Source organism: Nannobrachium achirus (genome assembly GCF_963921795.1).
Source record: "Nannobrachium achirus genome assembly, chromosome: 5".
Classification (NCBI taxonomy): Eukaryota; Metazoa; Chordata; class Actinopteri; order Myctophiformes; family Myctophidae; genus Nannobrachium; species Nannobrachium achirus.
In genome coordinates this window covers 13,799,451-13,820,884 of record NC_137814.1, presented here as the reverse complement: position 1 = coordinate 13,820,884, position 21,434 = coordinate 13,799,451, and the positions used below count along the sequence as shown (strand labels likewise).

The 21,434-nt window shown below is 40.2% G+C and overlaps 1 protein-coding gene across 2 annotated transcripts; it reads right to left on the bottom strand.

Moving 5' to 3' along the window:
- Window positions 1-7,003: 7,003 nt before the first annotated feature.
- Window positions 7,004-11,137, bottom strand: LOC308286258 (cold-inducible RNA-binding protein A-like; the record flags this gene model as incomplete). 2 transcript variants are annotated; one of them, XM_080727240.1, is made up of 7 exons in its annotated part: window positions 11,029-11,137; window positions 9,198-9,304; window positions 8,973-9,079; window positions 8,442-8,568; window positions 7,597-7,756; window positions 7,454-7,505; window positions 7,004-7,176 (listed from the first exon to the last, which is right to left on the bottom strand). In XM_080727240.1, exons 2-6 carry the CDS (start codon window positions 9,295-9,297, stop codon window positions 7,502-7,504), a joined length of 498 nt encoding a protein of 165 aa, XP_080583366.1. In that variant the 5' UTR covers window positions 9,298-9,304; window positions 11,029-11,137. The 2 variants fall into 2 exon arrangements, with proteins under 2 accessions (XP_080583366.1, XP_080583367.1); XM_080727241.1 differs by lacking the exons at window positions 7,004-7,176; window positions 7,454-7,505 and having other exon boundaries at window positions 7,596-7,756.
- Between the last annotated feature and the right edge of the window lie 10,297 nt (window positions 11,138-21,434).

The window sequence follows — 21,434 nt, the reverse complement described above, 5'->3', positions numbered from 1 at the left end:
GGTACAGTCAGCTTGGCCATTAATGCCACTGTGGCGTGATTATGGATCCCACTGGGAAAGATGGATAACCACGCCCCGGACTCATTTTTGAAGCTTGTGATTGGCTGAACCGGACGTAGGGAGCGCTCCGTTGTAGTCTCTTGGACCGCGCGAGGTGCACCAAAACCCAATTATCATTGCGTTTATCGTGCGCGGCCTGGGCATAAATATAACGATTGCATTCACCACGGCTTCGTAACTCCCGCTCTTCGCCCCCGAGCGCCATTGCAAGCGGCCTTCGCGCCGCTTGCAATGTCGTGGACAATAACTGTGAAAACGAGCGCTCTATGCCGTTTCCATCCATCTTTCCCAGTGGGATCCATAATCAGGCGCGCCTGACGCAGGCGTGAGTGCCCGCGAAGAGCGGGCCAGGGCCGTTACGAAGCTGTGGTGAATGCAATCGTTATATTTATGCCCAGGCCGTAAGGCCTGGGCAAGCGCACGATAAACGCAATGATAATTGGGTTTTGGTGCACCTCGCGCGGTCCAAGTGAGTACAACGGAGCGCTCCCTACGTCCGGTTCAGCCAATCACAAGCTTCAAACATGAGTCCGGGGCGTGGTTATCCATCTTTCCCAGTGGGATCCATAATCACGCGCCACTGTGGCATCAGGGCATGCCATTGGTTTGAGGGGCAAACAAGACCAAAACGCCGCCGTTGACCCTCAGCCCTCATGGCCTCCATGAAATTCCTGCACTGGTCTTAAGTGCAAAGTATGCATGAATGTGATATGATAATGATGTACCGTGCATGTTCACCAGAAATGAAGTCTGATATTTTATCAGACTTAATTTCTCTGTCAACTTCTTGTTTATGCCCCAAAATGACTGGATATACAGTACAGGTTTTGTAGCAATTGTAAAACTAATTAACCTTAATTGTAGAATGTTTAAGCATGCTCTGTTATGTTCTAAGCATGAAAATATTTACCAAATATTTATTTTGTAATATTTTGGAAAAACTGTTGCCACTTCCTTAGTACCCATGTTACCATCAAAAGGATTTACCCCTAATCCAACCTTCTATACTATGCTGATTGCCAAGCAGGAAGGCATTGGATTCGTTTTTGTAGTGATCTCAGGGTGGACACTGAGCTGGTCTCTCCTGTACTTTAACCTAATATATTCTGCACGTCACCAGGTGACGTGCACATTTTGAACCATTTCAGGGTCTTAGAAGTTTTGTTAAAGTGATATTGTCAGACCTATCATATTTGATATTTCACATGCATTTCCCGTAAGTGTAGCTTAGTAGGCCCGAGGATAGAACCGTGGATGTATAAAAACTTGGCTTATAGTGTTTTGCATTTACAGACAAGGTGCCACCACTCCAAAACAATAATACATAATGTTTAATGGAGTTTCGAGGCCTGGCCTAGAACGGATTCTAGATGCTGGTGTGATTGCAAATACTTCTCACAAAGGACACAACTTCAAATGTGAATGAAAGTCATTAACACATGAAATGTCTAGGTTGAGCTGGGCCTGGGGGTGTTGGGTCTGACGCTTTCAATGCATCTCCAGAACAAGCTGCAAGAACCTGCAATATCCAGCCTATTTTTATTTGAATTGAAGGTTTTTATTTCTGTACCAGAAATAATACTGTAAGTATAATAAAAATATTGTAATCCTTTACTTTAGCCTAATCTATTCTGTACATCAACATGTGTCAAATTAAACATGAGAAAGGGTCCATATTGACATTTGGGCATGTGACGTTAGTCAGTTAGTCTGCTATATGGCATTAGGCGTGGGTAGACATAGAGCGTCAAGCAGCAGAACTCCCATCCACTCCCATGTTAAGGGGAAAAACTGGAAAGGCTTTACCAAAGCGTTAGTGGGCCGTTAGCCCGTCACTGATGATGCGCGTGCACAAGCGTTGAATTCAACCCAAGTGGTTTAGCACTGCTGAACTGTCACCCGGCAGTGATAGGCAATAAACGATGGGACAGACCTAAACACCCGGAAGACTGGCACTTTGTTGACACTCCCATCAGCTGCTCAAAGTTCAAAGGAACAGTAGGAAATGCAGCTACCATCTGCGTTATTCCGAGCCAAGCAAAACTACAGGCCCTTACCTGAAAATATGTTGTTGTTGTTTTATGTTCCCCACTAGAGAAGAAACTTTGGAAACAGCAGATCTACAAGCTCACAACGACTTGTGCTGGTCCTGTTGTGTGCTTGTAGATCAGCTTTTTTGAATAGCTGAAGTAGGGTTAAAGTTCCTCAGTTTGCTGGGGACCCGACTGTCACAACCTGGTTAGGCCATGACAAATTGAGGAGGACACGAGGTAGTGGGCTTTAAAGAATAACAATAATTTATTAACAACTGGATTAAATCATATTTACAAGAGCTTGAGGTGGGTAAGTCAGTAATCAGTGGTGTCAGCAATGCATGGATGTGTGGTAAGTGTAGTGTGGGGTGTTGTAAGGTGTATTAAAGCAAAGCATAAGAGGACTAAAGCAAAAGGGTGCTGTCTGCTGTAGAGGGAGAGACAGACTGTTTGGCCACCCAGTCTTTTATAGGGCTTCTGGGAGTACTGGCCAGGTGCTCCCAATGCACCTAATCAGCCACCTCATTGGCCGACACCCGAAGGCTCTGTGGAGAGAAGCAAAGTACAGGGATCCACCATACCTATGCTACCACAGGCCCTACAGGCAAGGCCAAGGGGCCGTGACACGACACAGTGTGAGGTTGTACAAATTGACCTTCAGGAACAAGCATGTTGGGAAGCGTCTAAAAAGGAACAACAGTGATTATTTTGTCTCTCAAAACTGTCCAGCTTTTACTCTGATAAAGCCACAATGCCCCTCTTATTGGAGTTTTATATTTAATCAATCGTGTCATAATTTAGTAACATGTCTCTGCATGCAAAATAATTGTCTCTAAATCAATTTGTCGAGTGGCCTAGCAAGCTTATCTTCAGGCATACATAGTATGCTACAAACATACTTGTGTATGTGTGTGTGGTAGCATCAGGTACTACTACTACTGATAAAGATCTTGAATATTGAACCCAATTGAGCCTAGAAAACATCAACACACAGGGGATGCCAACAAACTGAAGGCCAGCTCCCAGTTGGTGTTGAACTAAACCGTCTATTTGGGATTGTACTTCAACCACATTAACCCTGGTATACCTGGGCTATATTTCAAAATGTCAAAATAATACAATAAAATAAAACAACAGATGGTCCTCAGATGACAGTGACAATATAAGGACTTTTAAGACCTTTTTAATACCTTTAAAAAAAAGACCATTACCCTACTGAATCAATAGTAATCAACAAACTGTATTATAAAAAACTGGAAACAACAAATTGTCAAATAACAAAAAAGAACCACAGCTTTAGACGCTAGTCGTGTTGGGGATAAACTAGCTAGGGTGCTTGCATGCTCAAATCATTTAACTTTACAGCTTTTTGTCTTTTTTGTAGCCTACTGTAATGATTTTTTGTTACTTTAACTATTATTGTAGGGCTAAAATAATATGGCGTTCAAGTTTTGCATAGATGTACAGTAGGGTGGATCTTAAATTACCTTTTTTTGATTTTCTTGAGTCTTACCCAATTATGTTCCTATGTACAAAAAACTGCTTTGGTTAAAATTTGGTTGAATTTCAAGCATATTTAGAGGTAGCTCAATCAAGTCAAAGATTGTACATTTTATTGGTCAAAATCGAATTGCACTGCCTGCACATTTAAGTTATATATTACACATTATTCTTATACTATGCACAGAAATTATATTTTTTAAGCTTACAAATCTAAACACAAATCTGATTACATGTTTGTCATATGTCAAAACAGAATTAATGTATATTGTAGGAAATAGCAAATCAAAGAATGACAAATTGCTATTTTTCAGGTAACGTGGAGAATGACTTTATTGCACACTCTTCAGTCATACTCACAACACAACAAGCACACAGCCCCACTTGTTTACCCCCAAAACCCCTGAAAGTCACTGCAATATAGTAACTTAGTAGTTACTGATCAATTAAAGTTGATTTGCGGCTATCGGGATACTTGTGCCAATGGTTCTGCACAATTTGCAGCAAGTACTGGAGTTGGGTCTCATCTTTGGTGATGAGACCACAATATTCCTGTATTAGGGCAACCCCACGCTCTGCATGATCATTGACAACATTGATTGTCTTCATTACAGCCAGAGCTTCTTGGTAGTCCTCCCTGGTCTCCCACTCATTGGGATCAACATCAAGGAAGTCATCTGGGAGATCGATCAGTTTGAAGAGCACCTTGGATTTGGGAGATACAAAATCTTCAATGTTCTTCCTTCCAAGGTCAACAGTGATTCTCTTCATATGCCCCTGTTCATCCTCTTCATTTCCATCTTTCATGGCTCTCACCATCAGCCTCTTTGTTTGCGCACTCACTTGACTGTCAAACAGTGCAAGTCCGACGATCTCTGGAGCCAAATACCACAAGTGATTGGAGAACTTTTGAGAAGCAGCTTTAGACACCTCAGGATTTATTGATGCATATTCCGTACTGTACCCATCATGCCCGTTGGATGGCAAAGGTTATTTATTGTTTGAAGATCTGGATGTTTCATGGCCAATTCAAACTGACCCGCAGGGAAGAAAAAGCATGCATGGATTTGTGCATTTTTGCAGTTTGCATTTATGTGAAGGCATGGATGATGGCACATGTTGCACAGACAAGGTGCTGACACTCCAGAACAAAAGAAGTTTAATGGGGATTTGAGACCTGACCTAGATTTTTTTTTTTGCACTGTTTATTTTATTTTTTATTTGCTTTTTATTTTATTTTAGGCCTACTATATCTACTGCATAGTAGCCTACTGTGTTCTGTCTGTCATTCAATATACTTTACTTTACTTTATTTGTTTATTTAGACGGGACAATGCATATTAATGAACATTACATGAAAGCAATGTAAATAAGCCGGAATTAGCAAAAATGCTAAATTTCATCCGTAGTCCCCACATGAAGACAAAACAATACATACCAACAAACAGTAACCCTACATTAGGAGAGGGCGCCTAAGAACATACATACAAATACTATATATATGATAATATGAGCTACTTCAATGGTTTCCTATGGAAATAAGCTTAGTCTTTTCTAGCATCTCCTTTAAGTTGACCTTGTACCAGTGAACTGTACCGTCATGAAACTGTACTTTTTTCTATGCAAACTTCTAATAAAGTCTTCAATCAATCAAAGCCCCGCTGGTGGCATTCACATTCAAACGTGATGTGTGAATGCAAATCATGCACAAACAAAATGACTTCGATTCATTCAAATGTGAATGGAAATCGTTAACAAATGAAATGTCTGGGTAGCGGGGGCAGGGTGGGCTTTGGGGGTGTTTGGGTCCGTTGCGACCTTCTATATTTATTTTTTCCCTCTTTTTTTGTGGATGAGGCTTTTAGTTTTGTCTTAACTTAACCAGAAATAACAATGAAAAGGACAATCTAAGCTGCCATTAACATGCAGTGATTTGTTTCGGTTTCACCTCATTCACTCAGCTCCACAGCTCCACCCTGTGGGGGTAGGGCAGGCATTGTTCCATTGTGTTGAACTCTGCAAGATGCTTCACACTCAGTTCACACAGACCAAATCCAGCAGAGTATAGATAGTGAGACAATGAGAACCCCATGCATGGACACTAGATATTCACAGCCCTGGAATAGAACTACGAGAGGAGAAAGCAATGTGCCATTCCTGTAGGAAGCTCTGAAACATTTGTCTCCCCTCCACCCACTTTCATAAAGTGTTTTAATTGAATCAACATGTCATAATATGACACATTGACCCCATCTCTCCACTCTGAGAACTGAAGCCACTGATATTGGCTTTAGTTCTTAAAGTGGAGATGGGGGTTGGGTTCAGACTTCAGAACAATTAAATTCTTTATGAAGGTGCCGTTAAGTCCTGTTGTTTTTGTTAAAAAAGATTTAAGCTATATTCTGATTGTTTTTACATACTGTATACAAAACAATTCAGCTAAATATAGTTGGACTGATTTCGGATTAAAGAACTAAACTTTAGTACATGGAATGGTGTTAAATGCAACATCTGCCACACGTGTTTAGAGTTCATTTGCATGCAATAGGGCATCATACAGCACAGCATTTTTATGATCAGAGGGTAAGATTGTGAGGTAAACTACACAGTAAATAACACCTGGATGGTATCTATTAATTTCAATTAGTTCTCTAATCCTTACAGTATGAAGCTGGACTGAGGTGAACAGAGCCTACATGAAGACTGACAGATCTAAACCACAATTAACACCATTTGGGGCACTGCACATGCAATATTTAAAACCCTTCGTTTGAAGACTGACAGATCTAAACCACAATTAACACCATTTGGGGCACTGCACATGCAATATTTAAAACCCTTCGTTTTAATCTTGATTATGGCATAGAGCCAATTAAATATTGGCTCAAATTGGATTACATGAGGCCACTCAAAACAGGAATACAGAAGTGACTAAATTATGCACTCAATACTGCACTTTTAAACAAATCATTCATCAATATGGCATGGCCTGTGGTACTGTTGAGGCATTATGGAAGTCCAGATTTGCTTTGATAGCAATGATAAGCACATCTATATTGCATAGTCTCTAGTGTCTCACACCTTCCTCTTAGGAAAGGGGAAAAAAAATCTGTGGGGTTCAGGTCAGGGCAGTTGGCAGGTCAGTTCAGCAGTTATACCATCATTAGTACACCAATCATTAGTAGTTGTGGCACTGGGCAGGTGCCATGTCCTGCTGGAAACAGAAAGCATAAAGCTTGTCTAACATATGGAAGCATAAAGTGCTCTAAAATATCCTGACAGATGGCTGGATTCATTGATCCCACTGCTATGACTGCACAGTAACACAGCACGTCCATTTACAATCCAATTGCAAAATCTTCTTTGTAATATAATTATGTGTAGAAGTAAAAACAAAACAAAAATAGATGTAAAGTAAAAAAAGAAACATTTATTGGTCGAATTCTTTTCCACATATGCCATAGTGAAATGCAACAGGTATAAAACAAAAAAAGCAGCCATAGTCCGTCATCTTTTAAATACAGCCAGCCATGGAATGGATGATCTTGGAATTCAGGAATTCAGGGAGATTTTTCGTTTGCAGCTGAGGACAAGAAATGGGCACACAGGTAAAGACGCAGAAGTTCAAGAGTTTGACATCCTACTCATCCAAAAATATCATATCAAGAGAACATCCTTTTGCGATGTTCGAAGCATGGAACATTTTGACTCCGTCAACTTTTAGATTTTCTGATATAAAACTATATATATAAAAAATATATATATGTCAGGGGTGGACCCATGGAGATGTTTGAGTCATGGGGGAACTGAGCAGCATGAACACTACTTAAACAGAGACACTACATATATACAGTACTTACCATAGCCGTCATATCCGCCACTGTAGGATCCTCCCGAAGAACGATCCCTTAACTGTAAAGACACAATTGAAATTAGCAAGATGAAGCAGTGAATGCAGAGATGCTCAATTCACAAATTCCAAAATGTTAAGCCTTCTCCTTACTAATTATCCCTGCCGCCGCCGGAGGAGTAGCCGCCGCTCCTGTATCCGCCGCCACCACCGTAGCTTCTGTCTCCTCCGCCACCACCATAGCTCCTGTCTCCACCATAACCTCTGTCTCCACCGCCACCATAGCTCCTGTCGCCTCCGTATCCTCCACCACCTACACAAATATGAGGGGGGCAGGGAGACAACACTTAACACATGATTGCTCAAGAATAAATATGCCAGAGATGGGTAAAGCCTAAACAGAGTTTTGGGTTAAAACCCATTTAGGCCTGAACACATTATGACGCAATATTTTATGCTTTAAATATTTAAAAAAATAGCAGATATACAAGCTCACGCTAGTTTTGAAAAATCTTGAACATTTTTAATTTTGACTCGATTCTGTGTCTTTTGAATCCTTCTAAGATTTTTGGAAAAAAACCTATGTTTCTATGTCAGCAATCTGGCCAGCCATCGTCAAAGAAAAGGTCCTTTTCACTTAACTGGAGCTCAGTTAGTCTGTTCTTGAGAGACTACCATGTCAGTGGTTCTCAAACCTTTTCATGTGAAGGACCCCCAACATGATATTTATTTGGCCACGGACCCCCATTTCAAAATATCTAGTTCCAGGGACCACCCAGAAGCAAAATTTGAGTTACAACCGTTCGCTTTGAAAATACATATATTCAAAGAGTTGCACACATTTTCACGACTTTTTCAAAAATAGCAGATCTACAAGCTCGCAGCGCGGGACTCTGTGCCGCGCTGTGAGCTTGTATATCAGCTATTTTTCACTGGTTAAAGCATTCGATAATTCTAGGCCTAAATGGGTAAAAAAAAAAAAAAAAAAAAAACTCTACCTCGTCCGCCACCATATCCGCCGCCTCCCCTTCCGCCTCTGTAGCCACCGCCGCCGCCGCCGCCGCCACCACCTCCGGAGCGTCCATTCCCAGCTTCATCCACACGGATCGTTCTGCCGTCCAGACTCTGGAAAAAGATCATTATTACAGTTAGCCATTGTCTCGTCTAGCCATTTACAACATTAAAATTTAAATAAAAATAAAACAGAAGATCTAAATTGGTGCTAATAAATACTTGAGCAATTATCTGAAATGTCACACGAGTGGTTAAACAAAAATGCATAGTATTTTATTCACAGCCAACACCGTCTATCCTGATGATCTGTCTTGCGATGTTTTGTGTTATATGGTTTTGTGTTTTTCTTTTGTGTTGAACAGACTTGTGAAGACAAATTTCCCCTCGGGGACAATAAAGATTATTATTATTGTGCTGTACTATGTGCAATACCGTGTTGCGCCACCAGGCCACCATGTGCCTTACAAAATGGCCACCAGCAACCAGCCTTCTGTGATAAGATTTCATCAACTCACCTGTCCATTCATTGCTTCTAATGCATCCTTTGCATCATCTACGCTGTCGTACTTCACAAAGCCGAATCCACGAGACCTGCCTGTCTCTTTGTCTCTGATGACATCAACTGTAGACACAAATTAATAAAAAGATACATTGAAGATTAAATCATGAATGCGAATCAATTTGTGGTTGCACATCTGGAATCAATTTGTGGCGTCTCATATGCATTGCATGTCGTTTACCTTTGGCAATGTTTCCATATTTGGAGAAGGCTTCCGCCAGAGAGTCCTCGGTGGTGTCGAAGCTCAGCCCACCAATGAACAGCTTACCCTCGTCCGACATGTTTTGTCTAAAAAGAACACATAAGAAAGGTTACATTTAAGAATCAACCCCTTGCATTTAAGAATCAACCCGTCGTGCAAGATGTGCTTTACATAAGTGGATAAAACAAATCAAACTGTCAAATGTGTATGCCGCAGGGTAATCATGTAGGTCGCAGAACCATCACCTGTCCCAATTCCAATACAATGACTCCCACCCCAGTTTGGTGTTGATTGAATGCACTTTGGTTTCCTGTTCTCCCCGTCCTTTTAGTAAGGATTTGTTTACTCATCTTAATTGTTAGTCATCATATTTACATTTTAGTTTTGCCAATACTGCCAGTTTGAAGACTATTCTGATAATGACTAAGGAACCAGATGGTTCATTATTATGCATCAATTGTCATGGCTAGTTATCCCAGGGAATGCCCACTGCAGGTAAATTATTGAAGTGGGAACCAACTGGACCCTTATGGGTCTGTAATGCAGTACTTTATGTGGAACCTCATGGAACTGTAAGGATCAATTTAGTTCAATGTATACATTCTCAGACTTACACTGGGCATTTTACATTAATCGTGTCAAATGGGGGCATGTGGCATTATGTATTAGGGATCCTTGAAATTAAAGAGTAACCACTGAATTGAACTAATCTACTAACTAGCTTGGCTTGCAAAATTGTGATAAATCTAAATGTAAACATATCAAACGGTGTAGGGAGATGACAAATGCATAATATTTTGAAGAGTCCTTGACATGAAAATGTTTGAGAACCACTGGTTTAAGCATTTAGGGAAGCATGGCCAAAAAAAAGGCAACTACATTTTAGATGATCCACCCAAAATGCTACCCAGCAAATACTGCTGGCACAGGGATTGATTAGTCATAAGAGAGGAGACGCGGGGCGATGACATTACGTAAACTGTGTGCGACTGCATGCTGCATCATTGTTCTGGCGCGTTGCAGTCTGGTGTGAAATAAATGGAGTTTAGCTTTGCTAGCTCCCCAAAGAGAGCAGTTCCCTGGTTTGCCGTTATAGCGTCTAAAATCCTACACACATGCCTTTATTACACAGTCAGTCTCGGACGCTACACTGGTGGCAGAGGTGTAAATAATATGTTGTAACGATGAATCAGCGTTACAGAGAACACAGGCCTAACTGCCGCCTCGTTACAGGACTGTAGGCCTTTATGAGTACCAAGCCTTTTAGCGCAGGACCCAACAAAAGAAATTAAGACGTTTGCCCGGGAACTAGTGAAAACATAAGACCTACAAGCTCCTAATGAAAACGGCAGATCGACAAGATCCTAATGAAAAAAGCAGGTCTACAAGATCACACATTTTACCTACTTCTTACACACTTTATATTTCTTGATACATTTATTGAAAATATAATTTAGTTATTTTTATTTATTTTTTCTGGTAACGTTATGATCATGTTTTAAACAGTTTTCTGTTTTTCTTTTTGTATGTAGTAAACTAAAAATAAGGGACCCATATAAACCCAGTGTTAGGGGCCCAGTGTTGTAGGCCATCCAGTGCTCAGTTACTGCACGCTAGTTAGCCTAGCTCTTTTAGCCACACTGCTGCTAACGCGCCTCTTTATCCAAGGGCCCCGGCCGGGCCGGGCCGACGACACACGACACTACCAATATTTACACGCACCTTTACAGAAACGCTTATAATATGATAATAAGCAGACAATAAGACAACACCGACCTCATACGTTTCAGATAGGAGACATAATAATTACCTTAAGTTGTTTTTTTAGCAAGAAGATGACACAGTCTTGCTGCGCGGTCGAGTGAGAGCGAACTGGGGTGGGAGGATGGAAAAGGAAGTGCGCGGTGCCGAGGGCTCAGTTTTAGTACTGCGACCTCAGTGGGCGGGGTCAGCGGTGTGACGATTTTGACGCTTTTCGCTGCAGCCCGTGTGAATGGGAGGGGTTTAAACAAGCAGGGGTCTCCAACAGGGGGTCCGGGACCCCTAGGGGGGTCGTCAGAGTTACTATAGGGGGTCCTCCAAATCTTTGTGCGATAGAAACTTTTTTTCCTCCTATTTTATTAACCACTTGAACCCTAGCATCCATATTCGGATAACTTTTGCCAAAAATAGCAGATCTAAAAGCTCACTTGAGCTTGTAGATCAGCTATTTTTGGCAAAGAGCTTTGGTGCAGAGGGGGAAAAAGAGCAGACTAAGTACGGAGTGACGAGTGATATGTCAAGTGTTTTAAGTATTGACTGTTCAAGTGGTTAAAATATCTGAAAACGGGTGGGTGACGTGACGTAGCGTTTTCGCTGTCCTCGGTGTCAAACATGTATAAATAAAAAATATATTTGTCAAAAACCTTCTGAATATTGTGCAGGACATTAAGCTTTATGTGAACTTACTCAAGATTAAAACATTTCATTCCTCATTTCTTCAGAATCTTCAACCAAACATGGTAAATGTCATCTGGTGTGACTGTCCCGACCTTGTTTCTCAAAGTGGGAACTTGAATAAAACTAAGAAAAAGAATTGCTAAAATTCATTTAAAAATGAATTTAGGCAAAAAAAATGTCTATTTGTGAGCCTATATCTTTTCAAAGTCCAAGCATAATGTTTTCAGTCATTTCTGATCAAAAAGATTTTGTCCCCCAAACCAAAATCATCTGGTGTGACACTAGTTTGGAAAAATTAAACAGGCAATAATTTGGACACCTACTGGGCTAGAGAGGTCCTTCTTCTGTAAGGCTATTCAGCACTCCCAGCACAACTGCAAGACAGGTGTCTGAGGTGAGTTATGATTTTAACATTTTCATGAAATGCCATCTTGTTGAAACTTTGACAAGTGTGGCACTTCTGGATGTCATCTGGTGTGACACCTTTTTCATTAATAAAGCAAAAGTTATTTGAAACTTTGGTCATAATTACATGTAAATCTAGGTTGTTTTGTTATAGCTAGCATGTTGTTAGCATGCTAATGCGTACCTGGTAGCCTCAAGGTAGTCCTAAATGCAGAAAACGTCATCTGGTGTGACACTTCGTCATCCAGATGATATATACTGTATTTTCCTACAGACATAACAATAAATAACAAGTCCCATGTTTCTTTTGTCCATTTAAAACATTTTAACATGTTTAAAACAACGTTTTAAACATTTTTACATAATTTAATTTAGCTTCATTCGGTGATACAGCAAATTCATCAGACAGAGCAGAAACCCCTTCACAGAAACCTAAACCTTATATTGTGGTAACACTTTATAATAACTATCCGTTATAAGCAGTTAATATAAGACACTTGACAACAGAAAATGGGTGGTACAGAAAATGTGATTTTATTATTTCCAAAATACACAAACATACTGTATAGTGATGAATGAATGGATATGGAGGAAGGGCATAAACAAAACCATAGCTGTTCTTATCCTTACTTGGATACAGCAAAACAAAAAAAAAGAAGGAAAAAAAGTAGGACTACTAGTTATAGATTTAGCACAATTCAAATAAATTGATTAATTTGGACAAATTGCACATTGCACATAGCTTGCTTGCAAACAGTCTAGGTCCTGCTAGCTCAACCACCACACTTTAGCATAGCAAATATAGACAACAAAATACATTTTTTAAAGAACATATAAATGAATTCTGGCCAACTAAATTGATACAAGATTAATTAATTAAGAGCAGGAAGTTGTCTGTGGCATAGCAGAACCGCAACAGGGCAAACGGTTTGCTACCCTCACCAAATGTGACTGGCTGATGTACAATACAGTCTAAATGTCTATACCCTCACCAAATGTGACTGGCTGATGTACAATGCAGTCTAAATGTCTATTCTAATCTAATCTAATACTTTTGTACTTTCACTCACTGGACTGGACAATGAGGTAAGGTAGGACCCGAGACAAACATAGCGAAAATAGCTGATCTACAAGCTCTCAACGCATTGTGCTGCGAGAGCTTGTAGATCAGCTATTTTCGGAGTTGCACAACCCAGCACTCTTTAGCTAGTGGAGATGTGGTGTAACGACATGATTCGTAAATAAATTTGTTCAACTCAAAATGCTGTGTTCAAGTTCAGGAGACTTCGGAAAAAAGTAATACACCTGAATGCTGAGTTGTTTCCAATAATTGGTGTTAATAAAATGTTGCCTTGGCTCCCAGTGTGGCTATGCACCTTATTGTCTCTTTAAGATCCTTCTGCCGTGGGCCGGCAGAAGACTTAGGTGTGCGTAGCATTCCTGTGCACATCCTCATCATCCATCTACTACTACAATTCTTTGTTATCATATGTTAAGGCCCAACAATACTATCCTGTTCAGAAATATTAAGGCCATGTTATTTAATGTTAAAGCAATTTTACTGTTGCTGTTTTTCCTGGGTAATTGTTTAATCAATCAGTAAAGTTCAGTACTCACTAATAGGTAGGTTAAAACACAGTTTGCTTTGACACATGAAGATATGGTCATCTGGTGTGACACTAAGTCATCTGGTGTGACATTCCAAATAGTGAGAAATCATACCTTTATTAATGATGAAACCGAAAAAATGTGTATGGTTTACATAGAAAATAGTATCAGGAAGAGTCACAAATATTTGTGTAATTTTAAAGAAAGTTTTTGTCAGAATAAAATTAAAATATGTTGAAAGATCGACAACATGGGCCTCACACAGAGTGTTGATTATGAAAAAAATATACAGATTCAATTAATTTTCACAAAACTATAGTGGTTAGTTATGATAAAGGACTTTGATAAAGTGAGTAACTTAAGAAAGGTGTACTCCATTTTAATTTTATGAACAATTATTGTCATGTCACACCAGATGACGGTTTTAGGCACAAGTACAACAAACTGCTCAATAAAGTCTGATTCCAATAAAATATCTAAAAACAAAATGTGTTTCCATAAAGTTGAGAGTGAGTAGAACAAAAGTAAATAATTTTTATGCCTGCTATTTAAAGTTTTTAAAAAACAGGTTTTTTGGGGTGTCACGTCACTGACCCAAACACAACATTGACATGAATCCAAAATACACTGTCAAACGATGAAACTATATGGAATGAAGAGGTTGTGGGGTTCCCTGCTTCATCTCTCTCTCAACTAAGGGGTCCTTGGCTAGGGCTGTCACAATTATTACATAATCGTCTAATCGTGATTATTTTACATCATGCAATTATTTTGTCATAATCGTCATAATCTTGAATGTTGAAAAATTTCCGAAATAGTAGTAAGTAGAAAGTTGTCAAATATGTCAGTAATTTCTTTGTATATTTAGGTTATGTGTCATATCTACCATGTGCAACTTCAAAACCTAAAGCTGAACAGAAATGTAATTATCAACGACAAAAACACAATTAAATCGTTAATCGCAATTATTTGAGTGACAATTAATCGTCATATAAAATGTCATATTGTGACAGCCCTATCCTTGGCCTGAAAACGTTGAAGACCCCTGGTTTAAAGCATCACTGGCAGGCCTTTTGTTTTACCCTTTTAACTTTATTTGCAAATAATGCAGTGGTGTAAAAAAAAGAAAAAGTACACTTTCTTTTTTACTCAGGTAAAAGGAGCAATGCTGCAGTATAGAAATACTCTGTTACAAGTAAAAGTCCAGAATTTAAATATTACTTGAGTAAAAGTATGAAAGTATTGGCATCAAACTATTCTTAAATTACCACAATTAAAAGTAAAAACAAAAAATGATTGAACAAGTACATTTTATATCTAGGCTATTTGGGTCACAACGCAATATGCTGTGAGCTTGTAGATCGTCTATTTTCAAATAGCCTATAATAGGGCTAAAGTGGATTAATTGCGACCGTTAGGGAGCAGTTTACTACCAAAACCTCCACCGGCCGTCCGTCCGTCACACGTCACATGTCACACCTTTGTTTGTGTACGGTGTGATGTCATATATCTTCAGTATGACATCACACCACATGTGTACACAAACCTTTGTGTACGTTGCTGTGGCAACAGTCTGTTGTTGCTGGTCTGTTAGTGTACGTTAGCAACCACCTTAGCAACCATGGTTTTACCCTAGCAACCAACTGTTTACCCTAGCAACCAACTGTTTACCATAGCAACAATGTTTTTTTACCCTAGCAACCAACTGGGCATAACAGGGATTCTGTTAGGGATCTCCATATATGGGCATAAAAGGGATTCTGTTAGGGATCTCCATATATGGGCATAAAAGGGATTCTGTTAGGGATCTCCATATATGGGCATAAAAGGGATTCTGTTAGCTGTTAATGATCTCCATATATGGGCATAAAAGGGATGCTGTTAGGGATCTCCATATATGGGCATAAAAGGGATTCTGTTAGGGATCTCCATATATGGGCATGAAAGGGATTATGTTAGGGATCTCCATATATGGGCATAAAAGGGATTGTATCCCAGATGATGCCCTGTTAGGAGATCCACACTAACAGAATCCATATATGGTCCTACCGACAGCTGCTATAAGCCAACCCTGGCGATAAGGTCTGAGTCGAAGAAATGCTTCTTTCCTGGCAAGAATTGCCCCTTTATACTGTAGGGCTCGTTTTTTTTTTGTATTGTATGACATCACGCCACATCATCGGCTGAGGACTGTGTGATGTCATCATATCTCCATATATGGAGACATAAGTTGCTCATGCCCAAATATGGGCTGGTGAGGTCAGACTTAGTGTGATGCGTAGGTTATCTCCATATATGGAGATTCAACTTCAATGAGTAACCATGGCAAACTGTCAACTGCCCGTATGTCTTGATAATTGGTAAAACAAACTTTTGGCCTATTTGTGGAGATAAGCGACCAACGGTCGCTTATCTCCCGATTAGGGAGTCTTACTGGTGTATATATAATCACTTAGGCTATATCTGCAAAGTAACTAGTAAAAAAAATATATAATAATTGTAGTAGAGTAAAAGTGGAGTAGAAATAAAAGTATGGAAATACTCACAGTGCAAAATACTCAAAATTGTACTTAAAGGAGTAGTTCACCCCCAAAATGACCTTTTTTTCCTATTGATTACTCACCTCATGGAGACTTGAGTTAAATAACATTTGTTTTGTATTTGTCACATTCCTAAGACACAAATGTTATAGTAAATTTACCCCCATTGATTCCGGATGGAGACCCAAATGCATTTGGGTCCCCATCCAGAATCAATTAGGGGGACATTTATTGAAATCAAATTATTGTCTTAAGAATGCGAATTCAAGTCTCTATAGGGTGAGTTGTAATCAATAGGAAAAAACAAAAATGTCATTTTGGAAAGGTTTCAGAAAGGAGAACGACTTAGTTGCTTTTCTTACCCCCCAAAACAAGGTTTGATTGATTGATTGATTGATTGATTGATTGATTGACTGAATACATTATTAGCAGTTCACATGGGAAAAGCACAGGACAGTACAGTTCAGATACAAGGTCTACTATAGGATTTAAACCCAAGAAAGCTTGTTACTTGCACAAGCAGAGCGTGCAAGTATACTGCGATCAGCTGGGTGTGTGTGTGTGTGTGTGTGTGTGTGTGTGTGTGTGTGTGTGTGTGTGTGTGTTTGTGTGTGCGTGCGCGCGCGCATGCGTGTGTGTGTGTGTGTGTGTGTGTGCGCGCGCGCATGCGTGTGTGTGTGTGTGTGTGTGTGTGTGTGCGCGCATGCGTGTGTGTGTGCGTGTCGGTGTCCTCTCTTGTTTAAGACTCACTGTTGACTGTGTCAGGGACCCTCTGACCATGTCATCATTAACAGACAATGAGGGACCATGGTGATGCCAGTGGTGATGTCATTGGTCATAGTATATCAAGAAATGCAAACAAGAAATGCACTCTGTCGAGGTGCCAACTTGCGTCCTGCGACCAAGCAGGCTATATGGCCTACTTGTGCGCAAGCAGAGTGCGCTCACCACTGGCGGCCGCCTATATCGCCTATACGTGTAAACGGCTCTGATTTCAGTTTTCTTTGGAAGCGGTGATGCCAGTTGTTCCAGCCTATTGCTGTATTTTGTATTCAATTCATTGAGACAAAAGGTAATGCATATTTAGAAATAAAAGTTCCCAGATTTTTTTCCCCCCTTTTTTCTCCCTTTTCCACTACAAGGAGGAACCAGAACTTACCAGAACCTGAACCGTTTTTTTCTGGTTCTGGTTTTGTTTCCATAGCACACGGCCCGGTTTCAGACAAGGTTCTATAGGAACCTTCTTTCGGTCCAGCTCTTGAGGTAACTAAACTTTATTAGTTCTGGGAATGGGCGGCAGTGCTGCTGCTCTTTTTTGGGTTCCTGGTTATATGGAAACATAAGCAGAACTTGGTCCTGGAACTTCATGGGTTCTTGATAGTTCTTGATTCTGGAAAGTTATGGTTCAGCCCTGTAGTGGAAAAGGGGCTATTATAGTTGGGTATCATTTTCCCTACCTAAGTTCTGCATGTATGTATGTAAACTATTGATTGATTGATTAATTCAATGCTTGATTGATTTCCCCTATAAAACTGACTCCCTGCCTCACAATTTCCTCGTTTTACTGGAACCCTTCAAAAATCTTGTGAAAGCAGAGCTCGCAATGGAGACCATGATATGCCTATTAGTGCATATCAAATCAAACCATGCTAGTTTGCGAGGGTATTTTTTTTTCTCCTTTTCCTCAACCTACATCCACATATTTTAGCCACAAGGCTGATAAAGCATTTTGAGATGTCTCACACAATGGTGGCGGGAAGGACTTTCAGACAAAGCTGGTTAAAGTAAACTGCATTTTATCGGATTAAATATTTTTAATGGCTCACCCCTGACCACAGGGCCCGAGCTGGTCTCTCCTTTACTTTAACCCAATATACTCTGTACATTAACTTGGTGATGAGCACATTTGGAACCATTTCAGGGTCTAAGAAGTCATGTTATAGTGATATTGTGAAGAGTAGCCTGTCATGTTCCACTTGCATTTCCCGTAAATGTAGGCCACTAGAAATTCGCGGCCGCTGTGCGGCCGCTCAATTTCTAGGCCTGCTCAATTTCTAGGCCTGCTCTGTATTTGATCAACATAAGGGGTTTAGGTTTTAAGTCAGATTAATCATGAACAAAAAGGCACACTGGTTGGACACCAATAACTCAGGACACAGCGTATTAATTATTAGTATTACTATTGTTATGATTTGTAGGATCTCTCTCTCTCTCTCTCTCTCTCTCTGTCTCTGTGTGTGTGTGTGTGTGTGTGTGTGTGTGTGTGTGTGTGTGTGTGTGTGTGTGTGTGTGTGTGTGTGTGTGTGTGTTTGTGTGTGTGTGACACAGCCCTCCCTCTCTGTTGTAAATGTAATTCGATACACTGCCCTGCTCCTCTCCCCTTCTCTCTCTCTCTCTCTCTCTCTCTCTCTCTCTCTCTCTCTCTCTCTCTCTCTCAGTGCCTGGGCTGGCTTAGGCTAGCTTCATCAAACATGTCCGTTGACTGCCCTGTGCCCTGTGTGCTTGAAGTGGGCGTGGCCTCTTAGCCAGTTGTATAAGTAGATGGATGTATACCAGGGGTTCCCAATTTTTGAGCGGTGGTCACAACGCTCCTATACGTGGCCGTGTGTGTATCCGTGTATCCGTGTATGTATGTGTGTATGTAGCCCGAACTACCACTCAGTGACCAGAGAGGGTGCTCTTGAGTCTAGTCTGAGCATCAACTGCAATACTCTCTCTCTCTCTCTCTCTCTCTCACACACACACGCACACACACACGCACGCACACACACACACACACCACACACACACACACACACACACACACACAACCACCGCTCAGTTCACACGGGTGTGATTTTTTTGTCTCAGGGCACCCTGTGATTTTTTTTTTAATCCGAGGCACCCCTACATTATAAATTTCACTCCCAGCACCTTATATTTATAGCATATCGTCGTTGTCGGGTAGAAACCTTGTATGTCCAAAACCGTTCGTTCATCTATAAAATGTACTAAACTAGTGAAAACAGCAGATCTACAAGCACACATCGCGAGGCGTTGTGTGCTTGTAGATCGGCTGTTTTCACTAGTGTTGTGCGACAGTCTTGTATGATGAAGCAGGGCTTTTCCTGACCAAAAGACGTATACATTTTAAACTTGGAGATACAAGGTTTCTACCCGACAATGACAATATTTTAGTGATTATGTTGCGAGGAAAATGTTGAGATAACAGCCATTTTGGTTAGAACTGACTGAAAATAACTTTGTACTTCAAGTTTTAAATGATACTAAATATTTTTTCAAGTGTCCAAATAAATTCCAACTATTATCAAATTATCTCGCGGCACCCCTGGACTGCCGTCACCTGTCACCCACTTTGAAAACCCCTGTTGTATACAAACTTGGTGCTTGGAATAGGAGGCTTTGAATATAAGTATAATACATAGGCCTAAACTAATCTACAATCATTTACTTTAGCCTAATATATTCTGTACACCTACGCATGCCAAAATAAACATGTTAACATAATAACATTTGGGGATAAAACAAAGGATATGAGCATATTAGTTCCATGGCTCTCATACATGTTTGTGTCTGCAAACATCCACCTGAAATATATTGTCCAGGGAACTCCACAAGAGAATCTTTGTGCTGTTAAACGTATTCTACAATGTTTAAACAACTTTTAATACGCTTTGGAAACAGCAGATCTGCAAGCTCACAGAGACTTGCAGTGCGGCCTGTTCCTCAGTTTGCTGGGGACCCCCTGGAAAGCCCCAAAAGGACCCTTGGAAGTCCCTGGTCTGGACCCCATTTAGACCCATCGTTTAGTAAATTCAAGATCTCGCGGTTTAGTTGTAGCAAAAATAGACGATCTACAAGCACACAACATGTTGCAACCCGACACGTTGTGAGTTTGTACAAATTGACCTTCAGGAAAAAGAATGTAAGGATGTGTGTAAATTAGGAACAACAGTGTTTATTTTGTCTTACAAAACTGTCCAGCTTTTACTCTGATATCAATCAGATCTTGTGTCGTACTTCAGGAACATGTCTCTGCAAAAGAACATTTCTGTTGACCCAGTAAGCTTATCTTTTGGCCTACAAAGTTTGTGTGTGTGTGTGTGTGTGTGTGTGTGTGTGTGTGTGTGTGTGTGTGTGCGTGCATGCGTGCGTGTGTGTGAGCGTGTGCATGTGTGTGTGTGTGTGTGTGTGTGTGTGTGTGTGTGTGTGTGTGTGTGTGTGTGTGTGTGTGTGTGTGTGTGTGTGTGTGTGTGCGTTCACGTGCACACGTGCGTGTGTGTGGTAGCACCGGGTACTATACTACTGATAAAGAATTCTTGAACCTTGAGCCTAGATAACATAAAAACACTGGGGAAGCCAACAAACCGAAGGCCAGCTCCCAGTTGGAGTTGAACTACCCTGGAATATGCTGTAGCCTACTTCTGAGCAAAAAAACAACAAAAAAAAACAAAAAAACAACAGTACACAATAGCATTTCTTAATACCAGAGAAGTAGAACTGATAAGTCATGAAGGCTTTACTCTTACACTATAATACTTTTTTATTTTCAAAATAAACACATCCTTAAAAATAACATTTGCCTATAAACTTTTCTTTAAAAAAGAAAAGGTTTATAATAGGTGCAGGTAGGCCCTACTTTTACTTGAGTATTTTAAATGTTCAAGACTGTTCAACTCCATTACATCTCTGAGGCAAATACTTTTCAGATTTAGATTATTAATACAAAACATTAAACACTTAAGCCCTCTTAGGCTATGCAAACTGTTCAAACAAAGAATATATGGTCTATGTAGGCCTATTTGATGTTATCTGCATTTTACAAACGAGGGGCAAAATAGCTATACATAATATAGTCCTATATTTGAGCGGTGCTAAATATAGGACGTACATACGGTATGTACATACGGTATGTCCCACACTTGGCTCATTGGCCAAGCTTAGCGGGACCCTTAATGACATTATTTCATAAAAAAAATATCCTTTAGTGGCTAATATTTCTTCATTGTTACAAAACCTGCAATGCTGTCATTTTGGGGATAAACAAGAACTTTATGGGTGAAATCAGGTCTGCATGCTCAAATCATATAACCTTTACAGCTATTTTCTGTATGTTCTGTGTAGCCTGCCCTATACTGTAAATAGCTGTAAGTATGTTGATGCCTTGCACTTTAACGTTACAAGGTTTGGTAGAGTAAGCCTAGGCCTATTTCTACATTGTGGT